The sequence below is a fragment of the Neovison vison genome, chromosome 3 (assembly GCF_020171115.1).
Source record: "Neovison vison isolate M4711 chromosome 3, ASM_NN_V1, whole genome shotgun sequence".
NCBI classification, from domain to species: domain Eukaryota; kingdom Metazoa; phylum Chordata; class Mammalia; order Carnivora; family Mustelidae; genus Neogale; species Neogale vison.
In genome coordinates, this window is record NC_058093.1 from 75,764,434 (window position 1) to 75,782,741 (window position 18,308).

Genomic DNA, 18,308 nt, shown 5'->3' on the forward strand with positions numbered 1-18,308 from the left:
TCCTTGTTCTTGTTTTATTTGAGAAGTATCTGGTAACACCTTACACAAGACTGTTTTGAAATTGCACTTAATGTAAATATTAAATGAATTAAATTTGCTTGATATTTCAGTTATCTTAGGTTGCTAAGTCAAATAAATTTCAGGTTTAATACAAATAAAGAGTGACTGAGGGGAAGAGCAAAGAAAAATGATTTTACGTGATGTTAGTTTTCCAGCTGTGTTTACAAATGGTTTGATTGATGTTTCCAATCTAAGAAAGTTTGGTGGGAAAATGATAGACCCACCACTCTGATGCTAGAGCTTCAATAATGAAAAATCAGAGTGGAGCATCATTTGAAAGCAAGAATAAACAGGAATGTTTACTTTTCAATAAAAAATCTGTTTCATTAACAAAACCAACATATTTTCTGTTTTATATAAATGAGGGTCATTAAAGAACCAGAACAGTAAGAAGAGTACTGATGAGATCAGTCAACAAATATAAAAGAAAAGAAATTAAAAAAATAAAATCACCACGTAGTTCAGTTGTCAGACCTTAGTTCTCTCTGCAAGATTTCCAAAAGTAAACTGTATAAAATGCCCTCACTGCCATCTGACTAGATGATTATATTCCATTCTTGATTTATATTATATTTGGTAGAGACTGGTGTATTGTAAACATAAGACTTTTGAAAAATACAAAAAAACTGGAAAACACAGACACAAAAAACCCAACCTCTTCTCAAGGCAACCATGGTTGATATGTTAATGTGTCACTTCTAGAATCTGTCTACCTATCTAAACACTTAAGATAATACTACTGGATTATATGTTTATAAAAAAATTAATAAAATTAATAAAAAATACTACTGGTACAGTACTATATAGTCTATACCTTTTTTGCCCCATTTCACATTAAATCAGACCACTTGACCATACCAATAATAATTCCCCATTAGCCTAACTTTCACTAGTGGCATAAACTAGACATTTGATTATTTGTATTGGACAAGACAGTCTTTTTCTTTTTTGTACTGAACAACTCTATATAATTCTGTCAATTTTGAAAAATGGTCAAATGGCATCAACATTAAGCCCTTAATTCATGTTACTAAAAGACTTTCCATAAAGAGCATATCAATTTAAATTCCCACCAATGTCTACCTGTATCTCCCTAAAGTCATTAATATTGAGTGCTGTTGCTTTGAAGAAAAAAAAAGCAACACACAGTAAATCACTTCAGCTGTTTTAATGACCAATAATAGCACTTCTTAGTCTAGAGTGATATTTGTTTAGTAACTTTATGATTCAGGATCCCATTACATGAATCCCTCAACCATGTCCTTTAAACATCTGGTCTACCAAAGTCTTTGTGGTTCTTTCTAAAATATGTATGAGATTTTTAAGTATAGTAAACTTTGTCATATATAAGTTATTTTACCAGACATTTAGGGGTTCAAAACGCTTAACAAATACCAACACATGAAATGGTATTGCCGTTACTAGAGTTGGTATCACTCTGTAATTCCGACTGTCACCTGTCTAATGCTTTCATTTTTAAAATATTTTCTGTGGTTCAAGGACTATTAAGGTTTGGTAAACTAAAAAAAAAACAGTTTCCTTTAAGTAATTATCCAAACAGCTCCACTGTAACTCTTCAAAGTTAATGTTAACACCAATATTAAAACAGTGTATCTGCTGTTTACAACAGATTACTGTTGAATTTCTAAAAAAGGATAAATGAAAGGTCAAACTATAAGAATTTTTACCTATAACAAAAAATTTTCATTTTCCACTTTAAGTTTGTATGAAAACATAGTTAATAGATTTTTCTTCCATGCAAAAGGCAAAGAAATAGGTAAGGATAAACCAAAAATATTTCTAGCCAATGTTTTGCTTTGTAACATTTCTCTTTCTGAAGATGAATCCAAGCCAAAAAGTTTTCAGACAGAATAAAAACAGGATGACTCCTACATATGAATCATTTTTGCTATTACATCATACTAAATGGAAATATACAAAACCTAGTAAGAAAACAAAACTGAGAAAACATTCCTCCTCCGGTGCAAAATGTAAACACTGTGCCATTAAATCAATAGGCTGATTTGCATAAAAAACAACAGATGTACTAAGCATTTAATATTTCATTTATTTCTCTTCCAAACCAAACTCACAGCCTTCAAAGGGAATAAGATATTCATAAGACATTGCAGTAGTTCTTACTTAACATTACTTCAAAGGGTCCTCAAAACCTTCCTAATTCCTATTTCCATATATATTCATTTCCATCTGCACACACAAAAAAATCAGTGTCCAAAAGTTATCACAACAGTGCTTCTCTGCTTAGAATCAGAATTAGAAACCAAATTTTAAAATATTAAATTTCCACTACAATTAATACTGTGCCAGCTCTGTAACACCAAGCTGTCTTCAGGTTTTTATTAGTGATATTTAACTATAAGGAATGACAAAGTTAAAAAAAAAAAAAGAAAAAAACGTTAAATTCTGTGACACAATTAGACCTTCCAAACAAATAAAGATAATTTTCTCTTGAAACAAAGAATCAACAGCAGGGATCTATGGGATCTATGAAGTTGGGCAGGTAGTCTGAGAATCCCTAAAGTGCCATCTAGTTTTCTGTCATCAGATTGTAAAAAATCCCATCTTCTTGTCCATCCTCTTTCAAAAATAAAGATGAACTGGCTATAGTATCTTACCTTGACTGAATAGCAAGATAAATTGTACGACGAAATGAGACTAGATTAATTTCTGTTTTGTCATGAATAGTTACTTTCTGTCCTGAAAGAAATTAAACATAACAAAATTATGAAACTACAAAAATAAATGTGAAGGACTAAAAATGTATCTCCAGATAATAACCTTTCTTTCCTTTTTTTAAAATAAAGATTTTATTTATTTATTTTTAAAGATTTTATTTATTTATTTGACACACAGAGAGAGATCACAAGTAGGCAGACAGGCAGGCAGAGAGAGAGGGGGAAATAGGCTCCCTGCTGAGCAGAGAGCCTGATGCGGGGCTCGATCCCAGGATCCTGGGATCATGGCCTGAGCTGAAGGCAGAGGCGTAACCCACTGAGCCACCGAGGCGCCCCTAATTTTTCATAAGTATTTAGAATCCATGAGTTTAACAGTAATGCTATTTTCTACAGTGTAAAATAGTATTTGCGTGCTCAAAGTAGCCATTTCTAGTCTTCTGCTATATCTTAAAGTATTTTAATAGCTTTTGTCAGTTCAAAGAAGTCCGAAATCAAGCCAGAAATATTATTTTTGTTTCTGTGTCATTTGCTCATTTAGACATAAAAGGCAGCACTCATGCTGTTGTTTGGCAAAATATTATTTCCAGAATTATAAACAGTAGCCTGATAATTTGGAAGAACTGTAAATTATGGTTAGAAATTTAGTCTCAGAAAACACTGGATCATCATGACAGACTAGATGGGTCCAATATAAATATGTGTATTTGTCAAAATTTTCTCTTATCTAATGCATGACAACTTCTCCTATATTTAGTATTTCTTATTTGAACAGTATTTTCATGTAAAGAAATTCTAAAACTAAATATAGTACACAGGAAATGTTTTAAGTAAGAAAGACACCAGGAAAAAATTGAACTTTTTATAAAATATGTTGTAGAAGAATAATTACATTTTAGGACAGAACTAAAATATGTTTTGTCCTAAAAGGTAAAGACATACTTTTAATATTTTCAAATATGTAATTTAAGTAAATAATGGCCAGTCTTATGTATGTTCTGATGTTTTAACTAAGATTTAACTAAAATAAAGGTCTGAGCTTATTTTTCTGTGAACTAAAGCAATCGAAGCTGAAGAAGAACATCATGCCTGCTTTGTGCAGACACAGCTTTTGGCCTCCCCACTCTATTTTGCCAAAATGAACAGCAAATAAATACTTGGCCACTTTCATTGGTCACATTCATGTCTGGGCTACAGAATCACATGCACTCAACACGAATGCATCTTTTTCACAGTTTATACTCAAAGGCATAAAATGTCAAACTAAAATTATGCTGATATTACAAAATGATTTCCTTGTTTAATACTTTTAGAACAGGGTTTTTCAACCTGAGCAATACTGACATTCTGGGCTACAGAACACTCTGTTGTGGTGAGGGCAGTCTTGTGATTTGTAGGATGTTGAACAGCATCCCTAGCCTTCACCCACTAGAGGCCAGGAGCAGCCCCCAGCCCTCCACAGATTGGGAACCACTATTTTAGAGGACTACTTTAGAATTAATTTAATTTCAGAGTATTTCACAATATTACTTGAATGAGCTATACTTTTACCTTCTTCATCTTCTTCTCCCTCTTCATCCTCTTCTTCCTCTTCCTCTTCACTACTTCCAGCATCTTGGTCTGTGTTTGAGTCACTATCTCCCTCATCAAGAATTTCTATCAGAACAAAGTATGGGAAAATATTAATGAGCAAGTGATACACGTGAATCTCATTCTGAGAAGATAATTCTCAGTTCACCAAAATCCACAATGGTTACAGTTTATCACCCAACAAAGTGAGCACACGGGCCTGTGTTATTGTTTCGGTGGCCAGAGAGCCATCTGTATCATTCTTCTGCCAAGCAGAAAATGGTCATAAAATAAGGGCAGGAAGAGAAGAACAAGAACAAAAAAAAAGTAGATGAAGTTTTCCAAAAGAGCAAGAGCACCGGAAAAACAAGTTAAGATTGGAAACTAGTACACTGGAGTCAAAATATTATTAGTTCAGCATCAGAAAGAAGACAGTCTGTTATACAAAACTAAGGTAGATATAGAAAACAAGAATTTAGGCTATGAAAGACAAAGGGAGAAAAAATAATTGCATAATTTAGTGTTTACTTTAAACAGTAATGAGATTTTTATTCTAGTGTGTACCTATTAAATAGAATATTATAATTAATCTTACAATTTTCCATATCAGAAACAGAAGTCTAAAAACCTTAAAAAAAATTGGTAAGATGAGCACTTCACTGGAAAATCACTTCTTAAAATACAGCTTACATCTAGAACTGGATGAAAACAGTGATGTAAATAAGAGACTACCTAAGGCTACTCATCACATTAATAATAAACAAATAAAAAAAACTAAAGTTATATTTTGCCCAATGTTGTGTACGCTGTTGATCTGATAAAAGATTTTACAAACCCGTCTAACACTTCACTTCTGTATTTCTTTTAAAATCGGAGTTTCTAAGATAAAGTTTTAGGGTGAACTTACTTTTAGGGAAATTCTAATTTCTTATATTTAACTGAGCATTATAAATCAGGAGACACATATAATATTTAATGCTATCAGAAAACATCATACCATGAAAAATAAATCATTTTATTCAAACAAAGAGCTGTCATTCAGCCCTTAGCTGACATAAAAATCCCAGGAATATCTCTAACAAATGTGACCTCAAGAAATAATCTGAAGTGTCTAGTTTCCTATTACATAATGTGGCTCAGACGAGAGAGGAAACTATTTAGTATTCAATAGTAGGAAGACAGGCACTCCTGCTGTCTTCCCAAATGCTGTAAAACCTAAAACACAAATGCACCTGGGTCATGCTAAGGTGCTAATTACTAAAGCTGTGCCCACTTCCTGCTGTGGCCATTTTTTTAATGCCAGTTCTAGAAGAACATTTTATGAAAGAATGAAGGTCAAATGAATTGTCTAGTCATTTACATCATCCTCTCCTCATCTCTCCACTTAAGAATCTACTTACTGAAATCACTTAGGCAATGACAACTGTATTTCACTAACTGAATGAAGCAGCACTTTCAAGTGTGGTCTGTGAGTCCCTGGGGGATTGGTTAGACCTGACAGGTGGTCTGTGAGATCACAACTATTTTCCTAACAACACCCAGACATTATCTGCCTTTTCTCTGTGCTGCCATCTACATGGGTCTGAAAGCAATGGGAGTTGAAACCGCTGCAACCCGAGCACAAATCAAGGCACCAGACTGCACCAGCCGTCACTGTGCTCTTTACTGCCATGTTGTTGGAGGCGGGAAAAGAGCCAGTTTGACCTGAGGATGCCCTCGAGGAGGAAATAGAAAACCACTAATTTCACTGAATCTCAGTTCTGAAGGGTAAGCACAAATAATTTGAGTAGCAAAACATGAATTCATACACAGCCTTTCTGTTAAAGACAGATGCACAATGGTGATGTTTTCCTCAACACAAAGCATTTGTGTGACTCTTTGACTTGTAAGGTCAATTAGTGAAAGAATGGCTGGCAAACTAGAATTGTCAGGCATTTGGCAGACATTTTCTCAAATATAAACAAAGTGAGATTGTCACTTCAGAGAAAATAATTAACAGTACTTACTACCATTATAAAATAGAGGAGTTCTCAAGAGAAAATTAGAATTTTAGAGAACTTGGATCCATTCCTGTGAGCTTAATAGTTTCCCAATACTTAGACTTCTCTGATGAGGTAGGTGGGAATACTAATAAATGTGATTTCTTGATACTGTGTTAATGTGTTAATTTAATTTTGATAATGTTAAAACGTTAACACTTAGAAGATATGCATAACTGATGAATGGGTATTTTCTAAATGACCAATGGAACATGCTGCAAAATCATACATGGGTAAAAGATGCACTCAAAGTGACAGGCCAATGGGTTTCAAGGTAATAGAGTATGAAAATTCATGAATATTGTTTCAGGTTTCACACTGCAATTTATCTTGAAGAAACAATTAGCTTTTAAATACTGGCACAGTATTAAGGAAGAATATACATACTATCTGAAAAGGTTATTAAAATGCTTCTCTCTTTTCCAAATACATATTATCTATGAAGCTCAATTTTCTTCATATACTTCAATGAAAACAACCTATTGCAAAAGATTGAAATCACCAACAATATGAAAATCCATTTCTATTAAGTCAGACATTAAACTGTATAAAATATACAAAACATGGCATTTTTCTTAAATTTGTTTCATCGAGTAGTTATTTTCATAAAAGTACGTAATGTATAACACTGTTTATTACTCTTTGAAACGATTTTGATACTCTCAGTTTTAATTTCTAATAAAGTAAATGTTAACAGATGTAACACAAACAAAAGCTCTTTGGGGTCCTAAATAATTTTCAAGAGTATAAAGGGAACTTAAGTTCAAAGAGTTTAAGTGCTACAATAAAGAAGAGTACTACTTTCCTGGCATTGCTCAACCACAGATATCCTAAACAAATGGATGTGGAGTTTCCAAGTTAAAAAAAAAAAAAAAATCCTACTAGGTATGATAAAAATTCCATAAAACCATTTAGAATCTTTGAGTGATACTGTAGAAAAAGAAGTTCATAAGAAGGCAAAATGGGTCTAAGGAATTCTCCATGTTTAGAAACTAAATTGTAATAGCAAAAGGAATCTGGCTAATGCAGTGAAATGCCCCTAGGAAATTGGCACCTAAGGAGAGCAATCTACTTATTGTACCAGATTTTTAGAATAATGTATAGAAATGGAAAGCTGCTTACACCTTACTTCTACTTCATTCTACTTCCAAGTCTGACTAAAGCCAGAATGCAGGAAATGACAGAGCTCTAGGCCTCCTACTGTCTTCCCGAGCTTTCAGAACAGTAAGTACTTCTCACATAAAAAAAAAAAAAAAAAAAATCACAACTCAAGGGAAATGAACTCATAAAATCATAATTATAAAATTAGCTTTAGAAGAAAAACCATACAAATGTCCAAAAATAAAAAAAGCATTGCCTAAATCCTTGCTCTATGATAATACAAAGCACTATATTTTATTTATCCTTAAACAAACAAGTAACTTCATATCAGAAATGACCAGGTCACTTCTCTAGTAATGGCACAGACAAAATACAACCCCAAATCAGTCCAAAGTTAGTGCTTGTAATATACTGATGATGTACAAATGATAATAATAATCAATTCACTAATTTATTGAGCACTGATAGCCTATCTGGAATTATGAGTGATTTTATCAGGATTATCAATCTGCTCTCAAGAAATAATGAAGTATAGCACTTTATAATAAAAGTATAGCATCTAGTTGAATCTTAAATCAGACATCAATTTAAGCACCAATTCTTAAGTGGTAGTGAAGATAAAATAAGGGCTACTAGTAATATATGAACAGTTCTTTTTTTTTTTAAAAGATCTATTTATATATTTTAGATTTATTCATTCATTTATTTTATTTATCTATCTTAGAGAGCGCGAGAGCATGCACAGATAGAGGGGCAGAAGGAGAGTGAGAAAATCTCAACCAGACTCGCTGCTGAACACGGAGTCTGCCACAGGGCTCAATCTCAGGACCCTGAGGTCATGACCTGAGCCAAAACTGAGTCAGACACTCAACCCAGTGAGCCACGCAGGCACCCCAATATGGACATTTCTTAAGAGGAATGAGACTTAAGTGCTGTACAATTTAAATAGAGGGAAAGAGGATGTGGACAATGAGGTAAACAACTGAGAATGAAGTAATACCACAAACAAGAAACAATAATGAAAAGAAAAATAATGTATGGGAAAACAGTGAAGAGAATGGGATCATAATAGCAGAGATTTCATTAGGTCAGTGATTTAAGTTTTCCTACCAGTATTACATATCTACATGAATTGCTTCTACTGATCCAAAATAGATTATAAAATTCCACATACCTTTCTTAATAGCTTTGTACTTCTCTTCATTCTCCATAAAATTAGGATCCATCTTGAAAACATCTTAAAAAAATTAAAAATTATTTATTTTCTCTATTTACATTTGTTGGTACCCTACTTCCCAACTCACCCTGTAGCCTGCCCCTCCCCAACTCTAACTCACTAAGAACATCTTCTGGATTATAGTCATCCTCCAAAGGGAGCATATGGGTAAACTGATCATCTTCTTCCACTAAGTCAAGGCCTTCTAGGATAACCGGGTGGTCCTTGAATCCATCCTTCCGTACAGCAAACATCACTTCAATCATATACTGAACTCTTTTGTCAATTTCAGACTCATGAAGAATGTTTCGGAGGCGCTCAAATATAGCTAAAGTTAAAATGAAAGAAAAAAGCAATAAAATAAGCAAAAGATATTATAATACTCAAACAAAAGCTCAATATCAAACCAAGGTAATATACTTACCATTGATTCCTCTTGGTGACACTTGTGTTAATTTGAGGCCACATTCCTTGAGAAAACCAATAGCTACTTCAACACTATCATCTGTTGGTCTTTCTAGGAGCAAAGTGAGCATCTCTAGGCATAAAACTTCATGTGCCTTAAATAGAATGAAGACATATGGAATTGAGAAAATGCTTTTACATATATTAACCTACTATTGATAGTAATTTAAAAAATTGGCAAATCTGGTTTTTGCAGCAATAATATTATACATACGAAGAGCAAAGTTTTAGAAGGCATACAGAAATACTCCAAATATGGGATACAATTTTTCTTTCACACTTATTATGTCTGTTAAAAATTTCCAGATGACTGTTCCAAAAATCTAAATTGATTACATTAAATACAACTACTTGATTTATCTCCAGAAGAAGTAATTCTTATATATTATATATAGGAAACAATAAAATATCTACAGGAAATGCCATAATTAGTTTCAAAATAGAAGTTAAAAATTATGCTATACTTTTTCTAATGCCGTTCTTCACAACCACAACTCTACATCCATTTCCTAGTTCATTCTCTCAGCAATTCTGTTATACAGCAAATAGTTCTTAAAGAAAATATCTGGGACTCAAGGAAGGTTTTAAAATACTTCTCTCTCTTTTTTTTTTTTTTTAAACTAAATCAAGTAATTGACACTGGCCAAGTTAAAAATTTAGTACTTAAAAACAATGCCAGGTAGGATGGGAATAAAATTCTATTGAGCAGCTTTGCTGTGAAAAGGAAATGTACTAGGAAGCATTTTCAAGCCACCAGTACCTACGTCTTCCTAAGGTCAGATACTTTTTTGAAATGGGGAAGTAAACAGTCTAAGTCTTAACTTAGGAAGACACTCTTTCCATTGAGCACAACATCTAAAATACATATTGCTTTTATTTTGTGGTATGGTGGCTAGGTCTAATAGTTTTAGTCTTGTATCAGTGATAAGAAAATATTGCCCTGTACCACAGCTGGAAGACCTAACATAATTAACATTTGTAAGTTTTGTGGCAATGCCAAAAATATTTTCAACATAAATGAATACACATTCAAAAACCAAAACTTGCTTTCTGTGCTTTCACATAGATGTGTGAAATTAAGTCCCCATGGTCTTAAGAAACAAGTTATCATTATAATAATAATTTAACTCATTATGTTAAAATCTAATGGGTTTTTAAGAATGAACATGGGAATTTCATTTGGAAAGAATGAAAATAATGGTAAATAAAGATTAAATGTGACTTCACAATTCTTCCTCTTATATATAATTAAACATAATATACATCTGAAGGAAAGCTTTGAGTGTGAATAAGAGAAATCCTATTTTTCTTTAGTTTAAATAGAAGCTAATTCAAAACTCTGAAATTAAAAAAAAAAAACCATCAAATAGGTGAAAGAATACGAAATAAACACAAAACCTGAACATAGAGAGAAAATTACTTGCAATTAAAACAGATTAAAATTATTTCATTTACATTTTATAAATTGATTCTTTTTTTGATTTTATTTACTTATTTGAGACAGAGAGTAAGAGTGAGAGAAAGCAGTGGAGAGACAGAGAGGGAGAAGCAGGCTCCCTGCCAGACAGGGAGCCTGATGTGAGACTTGATTCCAGGACCCCGAAATCATGACCTGAGCCAAATACAGACGTTTCAGTGAGTCACCCAGGTGCCTCTATAAACTGATTCTAAGAATATATGACTATATACTAGTTATTTCAGAGAAAAGATTATTTTTTATAGAATATCAGATAGTACATTCTCAACAATAGATACGGGAGAAAAGAGTGGAGGAAATATTAACTTTATTGTCTTATAAATATGATTAAATTACATTCTTTGAAGGAATAATTTGTAGCTGAATAACCATGTACAATATTAAGAGTCAGATCAATTTGGTAAAATATTTGTTCTGAGTTCCTTTTTATATTTAAGAATATTAAACAAATTTATTACAGTTTTAAAACTAAAATATCATCTACGATTCTTTTCTGAAAGACCACAAGGCAAAATAAAGATAGAGATGTGTCAATGAAGTGGCATCAAGCATGTGATGTCTAATGCCACTGCATGGTACCAAATTTTGAGAATTACTTACCACATTTTGGTTAATAAGATGTGCCACAAATTTTGAAGCAGTAAGACAAAGTTGCTGAAAAGTGAAGGTAGAGACAATTTAAACTATAAACTAAAATCAATTTTCATTTAACTACTAAATCTAGAGCTTATTTATTACATACTTTATTTAAAATACATAGCACACAAGGATAATTTTTATGATGTAAGAAGTTACAAGACAAAAACTATTAAATGTGAAATAGTGTCATTTCTGGCTAAATAATTATAATCCTACAGTTATAGCTATCATTTCTGTGGCTCACTGTTAGTGGCCAGAGATATTTAATGGAACAAAATGTTCTCATGAAATGCAGTTTTTAAAAAGAATTCCTAAGTAGCAATCAACATTGCTTATCACTGTTGATACTAGATTATTAGTCTGTCCCTATGTAGCTGTCGACTTAACACGCCCATCATATATACCTTATCATTTCTTCGATAGCCTTTTCGGAAATTAAGAATTAACCTTTTAAGGATTAATTCCCCAATCTGTGGAAATTTTGAGTTGATAATTGCCACTAACGCTGCATAAACATGGGTGAAGATTGGAGAAGCACTCTGCGCTTGCAAAACAGATCTGGACAGCAGGCCTCTGTTTATAAAAGAAAAAAAAGTCAACAAGGTTCCACTTCTAATTCATTTTGAAATGACCATGGTTCTATACGCATTTGATAAAGGGAGAGATGCAAAGTTATTTCTAGCAATGTAATGACAAATAATTACTGGACTGCCAAAAGGCAGGAAAACAGTTTATCTTAATAGTTACCAGGTTTAACTTTGACAACTGAATCAACAAAGTAGAAAATGAGAAAAGAAAACCCAACTTATATAAACTGTGAGATCTTAAGCAACCCATATAGCCTCTGCTGTTTTCTGACTAAAACGGGAGCACTCTACCTACCTACCTTTGAGGACAAGCTGCCTCTTGCTCAACTTTCTATATCCCCACAACATGTTATATCTTACTTTACTTGCTCCATCACCAATGTTTTGGAAATGATAAATCAGAGTCATGTGAAATGACACAGGAAAATATCCTTCAGATTTCAAAATAAAAAAAATATATGACATATTTTTATTTCCTGATCCTTTTAAAATCACAACCAATTAAAACTACACAAAAAATGACTGTCATTCCCTTTGGCTTTTCTTTTTTCTTTTTTTAAAGATTTTATTTGAGGGACGCCTGGGTGGCTCAGTTGGTTGGACGACTGCCTTCGGCTCAGGGCATGATCCTGGAGTCCCGGGATCGAGTCCCGCATCAGGCTCCCAGCTCCATGGGGAGTCTGCTTTGCTCTCTGACTTTCTCCTCGCTCGTGCTCTCTCTCACTGTCTCTCTCTCTCAAATATAAATAAAATCTTTAAAAAAAAAAAAAAGATTTTATTTGACAGAGAGAAAGAGATCACAAGTAGGCAGAGAGGCAGGCAGAGAGAGAGGGGGGAAGCAGGCTTCCCGCTGAGCAGAGAGCCCGATGCGGGGCTCGATCCCAGGACCCTGGGATCATGACCTGAGCTGAAGGCAGAGGCTCAACCCACTGAGCCACCCAAGTGCCCCTCCCTTTGGCTTTTCTAACATTGATCACTGATCTTTCTTTTTTCTTACACCTTCCCACTTTTCATTAGAAATTAAAATTATATATACATATATAAATAAAATGTTCATTATTCCTTATGAGTTTAAATTATTGGAAGTATTCAGTAAACAAATGTCTACACAAAAATCATTATGTGACATCAGACCTTTTCAAAAGCAAAAACTGCACAATTTCTAATGGTGAAGTATAAGTTTTATGTTAGTGGCCATACATTTTTGAAAGAATTTCATTTTATATAATTACTCTCCACTACTACTGAAGTAGCACCATAAATCAACAATTATTGTCCATGTAGGTATTATGTTCCTTTGAAAAACTATACTATATGAAATACTATAAATAAATACTATAAATGAAATACTATAAATAAAATAGCTGATGCTTACCTTCCTCTAACTATGTTTTCTTGAAGAAGTTCTTGAATAATAATACCTATATTAGAGATGTTGACTTTGTTGATAAGACCATTGATTGACTTCTTTAGAGCCTCCCAGCTCATCCTCTGGTATGCTAAGCTAAAAAGAATTGATTTTAATAAACATGAAAACTTAGTCAACAATTACAGTAACCAGAGATTATAATAAGAACATAAAAAATACTTAGGTTTCCTTTGTTTTTAACATTATTTTCACAAAATGACCTCAAAGTGCAGTAAAATAAATGACTATATGAATACCTAAACCTATATTTGATGTTCTGGATAAATGTTCAACTACAGATCACTTCTCTTTAATAACATAATAAAATTATATAAGGATATATAAGTATAATGTTTTGTTTTTACATCCACGTATATTGGAAATTATAACATTCATTTATTAGATTCAATATATACTTATTTTACATTATAATACTTCAGTTAAAATTGTCTTTAAATATTTTAAAATGACAACTTTAAAAAATTTTAAATTATAATATGAAGTATCCAAGTATAAGCCTTAAAAGGAGATTTTTATTATATCCTTTTTTATAAAAGCATGATAAGGAAAACAAGATTAAATATTTTAAACTGTAAAGAAATGGCAACAAATACAGGAGAATGGAGTCACGTGAAATCATGGGGCTGAAGGACTGTTGTATTTTAAAGAACATGTCCACATTTAGGCAGTAGTCCCACATCTGTATTGCTTGTTTTTTAACTCACACCATAGGCAAATAATTTAGCCTAACTAGATTTGTTTAGGTTTAACCTGGTAACACCTAAGGTCTTCTAAAGCTCTGTAATTCTATGCGTTTCGTATTTATTTCTCCGTGGAATATGATTTCAGCTGTAGAGCATCTTATCTTTCTCATCTTCCTTATACTTCTCTGGTAGTCTCGTGAAGCTGAAGGACTTTTTGGAGTAATATATATAAATATATAGAATTACAAAGATATCAATCATATTTAAATATGTTTCAAAGCATGCAAAGAAAAAAGTTTGATACAGAATTCTATGTGGTTCTTAACACATTAAATAACAAGAAGTGGTGGTAGAACTAATAACTTCTTTAATTTCCAAGTAGCATGGATATAAGCAATATTTTCATATATTTGCAGGAAATACTCTTGTTAATGCTATAGTCTGCTGCCTACATTCCTCATAGAAAGAAATGCTAAATTTTAGTTAGAGGAAAGTAAAAATAAAGATGCAATTTTTTCTTTCCATTTACACTCATGTGTTGCCAAATTCTACCTATTGGCCTCTTGAAGGTCTGTACGTTAAGGATCCCTGTTCTGGAGTGGTATACTAAGGGAGAGGAAGGGAGAGCAGTCTACCCTGGTGGGAAGAGTATTTTATCACTGACATTGTCCTCAGCAGACAGTGAGGACAAAATGCAGAGTGATCTGCAGTTAATTATATTGTTTTAAAATTCCTTATAGATCATGTACTTGCTAAATGCCTGGGTGCAACACTTCCAGGGGCCCCCAACCCAACCCCTTGGTATGCTACTATTTGAGAAACAAGATCAATGGCTTAAAAACTAGCCTAATGAGTAAGACTGCTGATATATAATCACAATCTCTCCTATTAAACTTTGGTCAAACAAACAAAAACTATAATCAAGTACAACTGCACTTCCTAATTAAGAAGCCTACAATTCTCCTGACTTAGTATCTACTAAAAGTAAAGTCTATAGACTTCTCTTAAGAGACTTCTACTTCACCTTGGCCCCTTTAAAGACTATGAGCAGATTTAAACTATGAAATTATCTTCCAAGAATCAGTGTAAAATTACATGTACTGGGGACTCTTCTTCACCCACTTTATTTATAAGGAAGTAAGTAAGACATGGCTTAATAACAATGTTTCTGTGGTCTTTTATAATCAGGATTGCTTTGGGCTGGATTGGAGATTGTGACTCTCTCACTAATGCTGCCACCACTGCTTCCTCCTAAGAGCAGAGAGCAGAAGGTCTACATGCTCACGAAGCTCCTGCTAACCACAGAAGCCATCTCCAAACTCCTTCTAAACATAACACTGCAGGCATTATTACTATGTAATGGAATATGACACATACAGAGAAACTTACTAATTAGTTTTAAATTTAATGTCATCTAATGTCCCTTTCTAGCTCATAAATTTTAAAAATTTTATTTCAAATATTTATACTTTATATACATGACATTTCTACTTCAAACTAATTCATGAAGTAAATTTAGATTTCATTTATATAAGGGTCTCAAGTACTTTCAAGTTGCCATTAAAATACCTATGAAAGATGTGGGAATAGTCTTTGTTGGCTCACTTTGAAATCTATTTTTCACAAAGTGTAGCTACCCTTTGTCCCAATCTTTTGTTACCTAACTGGCAACTGAGTGACCATTTCAGTACTGGACCACACTTTCCGTAATTATCTTCTCTCATGCCCCTAAAGAAAGAGGTCCTGAAAACTTAGCTATACTTTCACGAATAGCTCCTCTCATCTCAATCATTTTGAAAAGGAAGTGAAGGTGTTTTGAGGGTGAATGTTCATAAATGAATCTTGATTGTTTGCCTTAGCAAAAAATTACGGTCTGAGATGGTATGGTCTAAGAAAACTATGGAGTAGAGAAGATTCAGCTTCATTTCATAGATTAGTATAGGGGTTGGCAAACTACATCCATGACTCAAATGCAGCCTACAGCCCATTTGTGTAAAGAAAACTTCATAGGAACAGAGCCACACTCATTTAAAGAAGTTGAGCTAATGTCAGGGCAAACAGTAAGCAGAGCTCCAAGGGAGCTTATGGAGTAAAGAAGAAAAACCTAATTTGAGGTCTCTACCACTGTGGACTAATAATGTAAACTCTCAATAGCCCATGTTAATTAGACCATGGTTGACTTTTTTCAGTGAGGGTATCATTACTTTATAAACTCAGTGATATTGACATGCCTGTTTTTATCTGTAATTTGCTCTTGCATCATCCTGAGCTTTGCAGGAGGAATATATGCTCCACCCGTGCGAGTAAGAAGAGGATCCAGCTCATCTTTCTTCTTCTTTGCAGTAGGTTCATCCTGAGCAGAGGAACTCTGGGTTACTGATGGTTCTGGGCTTCTTCTCCCAGGAGTTGGGGATTTCCGAGACCTTTTACGATCCATATCTCTTTCTCTTTCTCTGCGTTTTTCTCGGTCCCTACTTCTGTAATATTAAAAATTTTTTAATGGAGAAAAGATAATATAAATTACATACATTACATTTTTTCGAAGGTTTTTATTTATTTGATAGAGAGCATAAGTAGGCAGAGCAGCAGGCAGAGGGAGAGGGAGAAGCAGGCTCTCTGCTGAGCAGGGAGCCTGATGAGGGGCTTGATCCCAGGACCCTGGGATCATGACCTGAGCTGAAGGCAGAGGCTTAACCCACTAAGCCGCCGAGGTGCCCTATAAATTACATACTTAAATGAGCTGCATACCAAATGAGCAAGACCATTTGCAGGCCACAAATTCAGACAAGGGCAAGTGGTTTGGAATTACCAAACTAGGAAGTGCTTCATAGAAAAAATAGAACTTAAACGAGGGCTTCAAGGCTTGACAGAATTTATACTGGGGCAAGGGTGGGAAGGTGGAGGATGAAGGAGGGCATTCTACAACTAGTGGAGAACAGAATAACTACTGGAAAAGGGAGCAGGATGTTCAAGTTATTAAGCAGTACTGTCAGGAAACAATAAAGAATCATGTATAATGGTAGTTGGCAAGATGAGTTTGAGTTAAGGTATGAAATTTTAAGATATAACAGACTTTAAGCTTTTTATAATAGTCAATGGAGACTCATTAATAGTTTCTGAGTATGAGAGTGACATGGAAACAATGTTTTAAGAAGACTGTTTAGACCATGATGTACATGATAAACTGTATAAAGAAGAAACCAGAGCGTATTTCTAATAATGGCAATTCAGGAATAAAAAATGTCCTAAAAAACTGTAACATTTGAAATTACTTTTTGACAGAACTGGCATTTAAAACCTCAGAATATCAGAAATATGCGGTTATTTGAGATGGGAAAAAAATAACTATTTTCCTGCTGTAACTCTTCCTGACTATTGTAGTTGAGTATCCTTTCTTAAGGTAACATTTTTAAAAAAAATCAAGGTTATTACTCTCTGAAACTATCAAGAACTAACAGGAAGAGTAAATTCTTGTTCTTTCGCTATCATTTTTGAGAGAAGAGTTTGTCTACTTAGCTGGTTTTTTTTTTTTTTTTTTTTTAAACCTATACTGCTTTGGAAACTTAGATCATTCTGCTCATGCTTTGTGCAACCATTAGTTAAATGAATACAGTAAATAAAAACAAGTGTCATTTATCATTATTACCAGGAAACCGTTCGATAGATTTTAGCTAGATCTGGGGGGGTCTGTATTTGAGATAGTCTGTCTTAATATATAGTAATACAACTTACAAAGAAAGAGAGAAGGAGTAACTTAGCCAGGTAGATTCAAAGGAGCTATTTTGAAACTGAAGTATACCACTGTATACAGGAAGACAGAGTGAACAGAAGGGGGGAAAAAGTAGTTCCAAATAGACAAACCAGTTAATTACAAAGGCAGGTGCAATCTAGGCACTGATTTGTAACTGAGTTGCTTCAGTAACTGAGTGTAGAATGTTTCAAGAGAGTAACTACAGCAGGGATTTACTGGCATTGGTTATGATTCTTCTAAGAAACACTAGGTAAGACATAACATAACTGGCTGATAAAATTGCATCTTTATAATTTCACTGTTTGTTCCTGTCGAGTGCAGAGATAACAGAGTCTTCGTCAAGTCTAAATTTCTCTTCCAATGCTTTCATACTATTAGCTTTTATTTTCTACATAATACACAGTCTGCTTGATTCACAGTGTGAGTGTATGGATCAAATGAGACTTATGTACATATACTGGACCAAACACAGTTACAATGAAGTAATACAGTCAGAGATTATGGAAGAAAAAATGGGTTTTGGGAGTCAAAATTGAGTTCAAATCTCACTTTCATTGTCTACCAGGTAGGCAACTGCAAACTCAGGTAAGTTACATAAT

At 33.6% G+C, this 18,308-nt stretch overlaps 1 protein-coding gene across 1 annotated transcript in view; it reads right to left on the minus strand.

The window, feature by feature from the left end:
* CWC22 (CWC22 spliceosome associated protein homolog) overlaps nucleotides 1-18,308 on the minus strand; it is a 59,386-nt gene that overhangs the window by 15,094 nt on the left and 25,984 nt on the right. Inside the window, exons 5-13 of the mRNA XM_044242463.1 lie at nucleotides 16,190-16,435; nucleotides 13,222-13,350; nucleotides 11,664-11,832; nucleotides 11,221-11,274; nucleotides 9,103-9,238; nucleotides 8,800-9,006; nucleotides 8,637-8,699; nucleotides 4,305-4,409; nucleotides 2,697-2,778 (exon numbers count right to left, since the gene is read on the minus strand). Coding sequence (XP_044098398.1) covers nucleotides 2,697-2,778; nucleotides 4,305-4,409; nucleotides 8,637-8,699; nucleotides 8,800-9,006; nucleotides 9,103-9,238; nucleotides 11,221-11,274; nucleotides 11,664-11,832; nucleotides 13,222-13,350; nucleotides 16,190-16,435 — 1,191 coding nt within the window. The remainder of the gene's footprint in view (nucleotides 1-2,696; nucleotides 2,779-4,304; nucleotides 4,410-8,636; nucleotides 8,700-8,799; nucleotides 9,007-9,102; nucleotides 9,239-11,220; nucleotides 11,275-11,663; nucleotides 11,833-13,221; nucleotides 13,351-16,189; nucleotides 16,436-18,308) is intronic.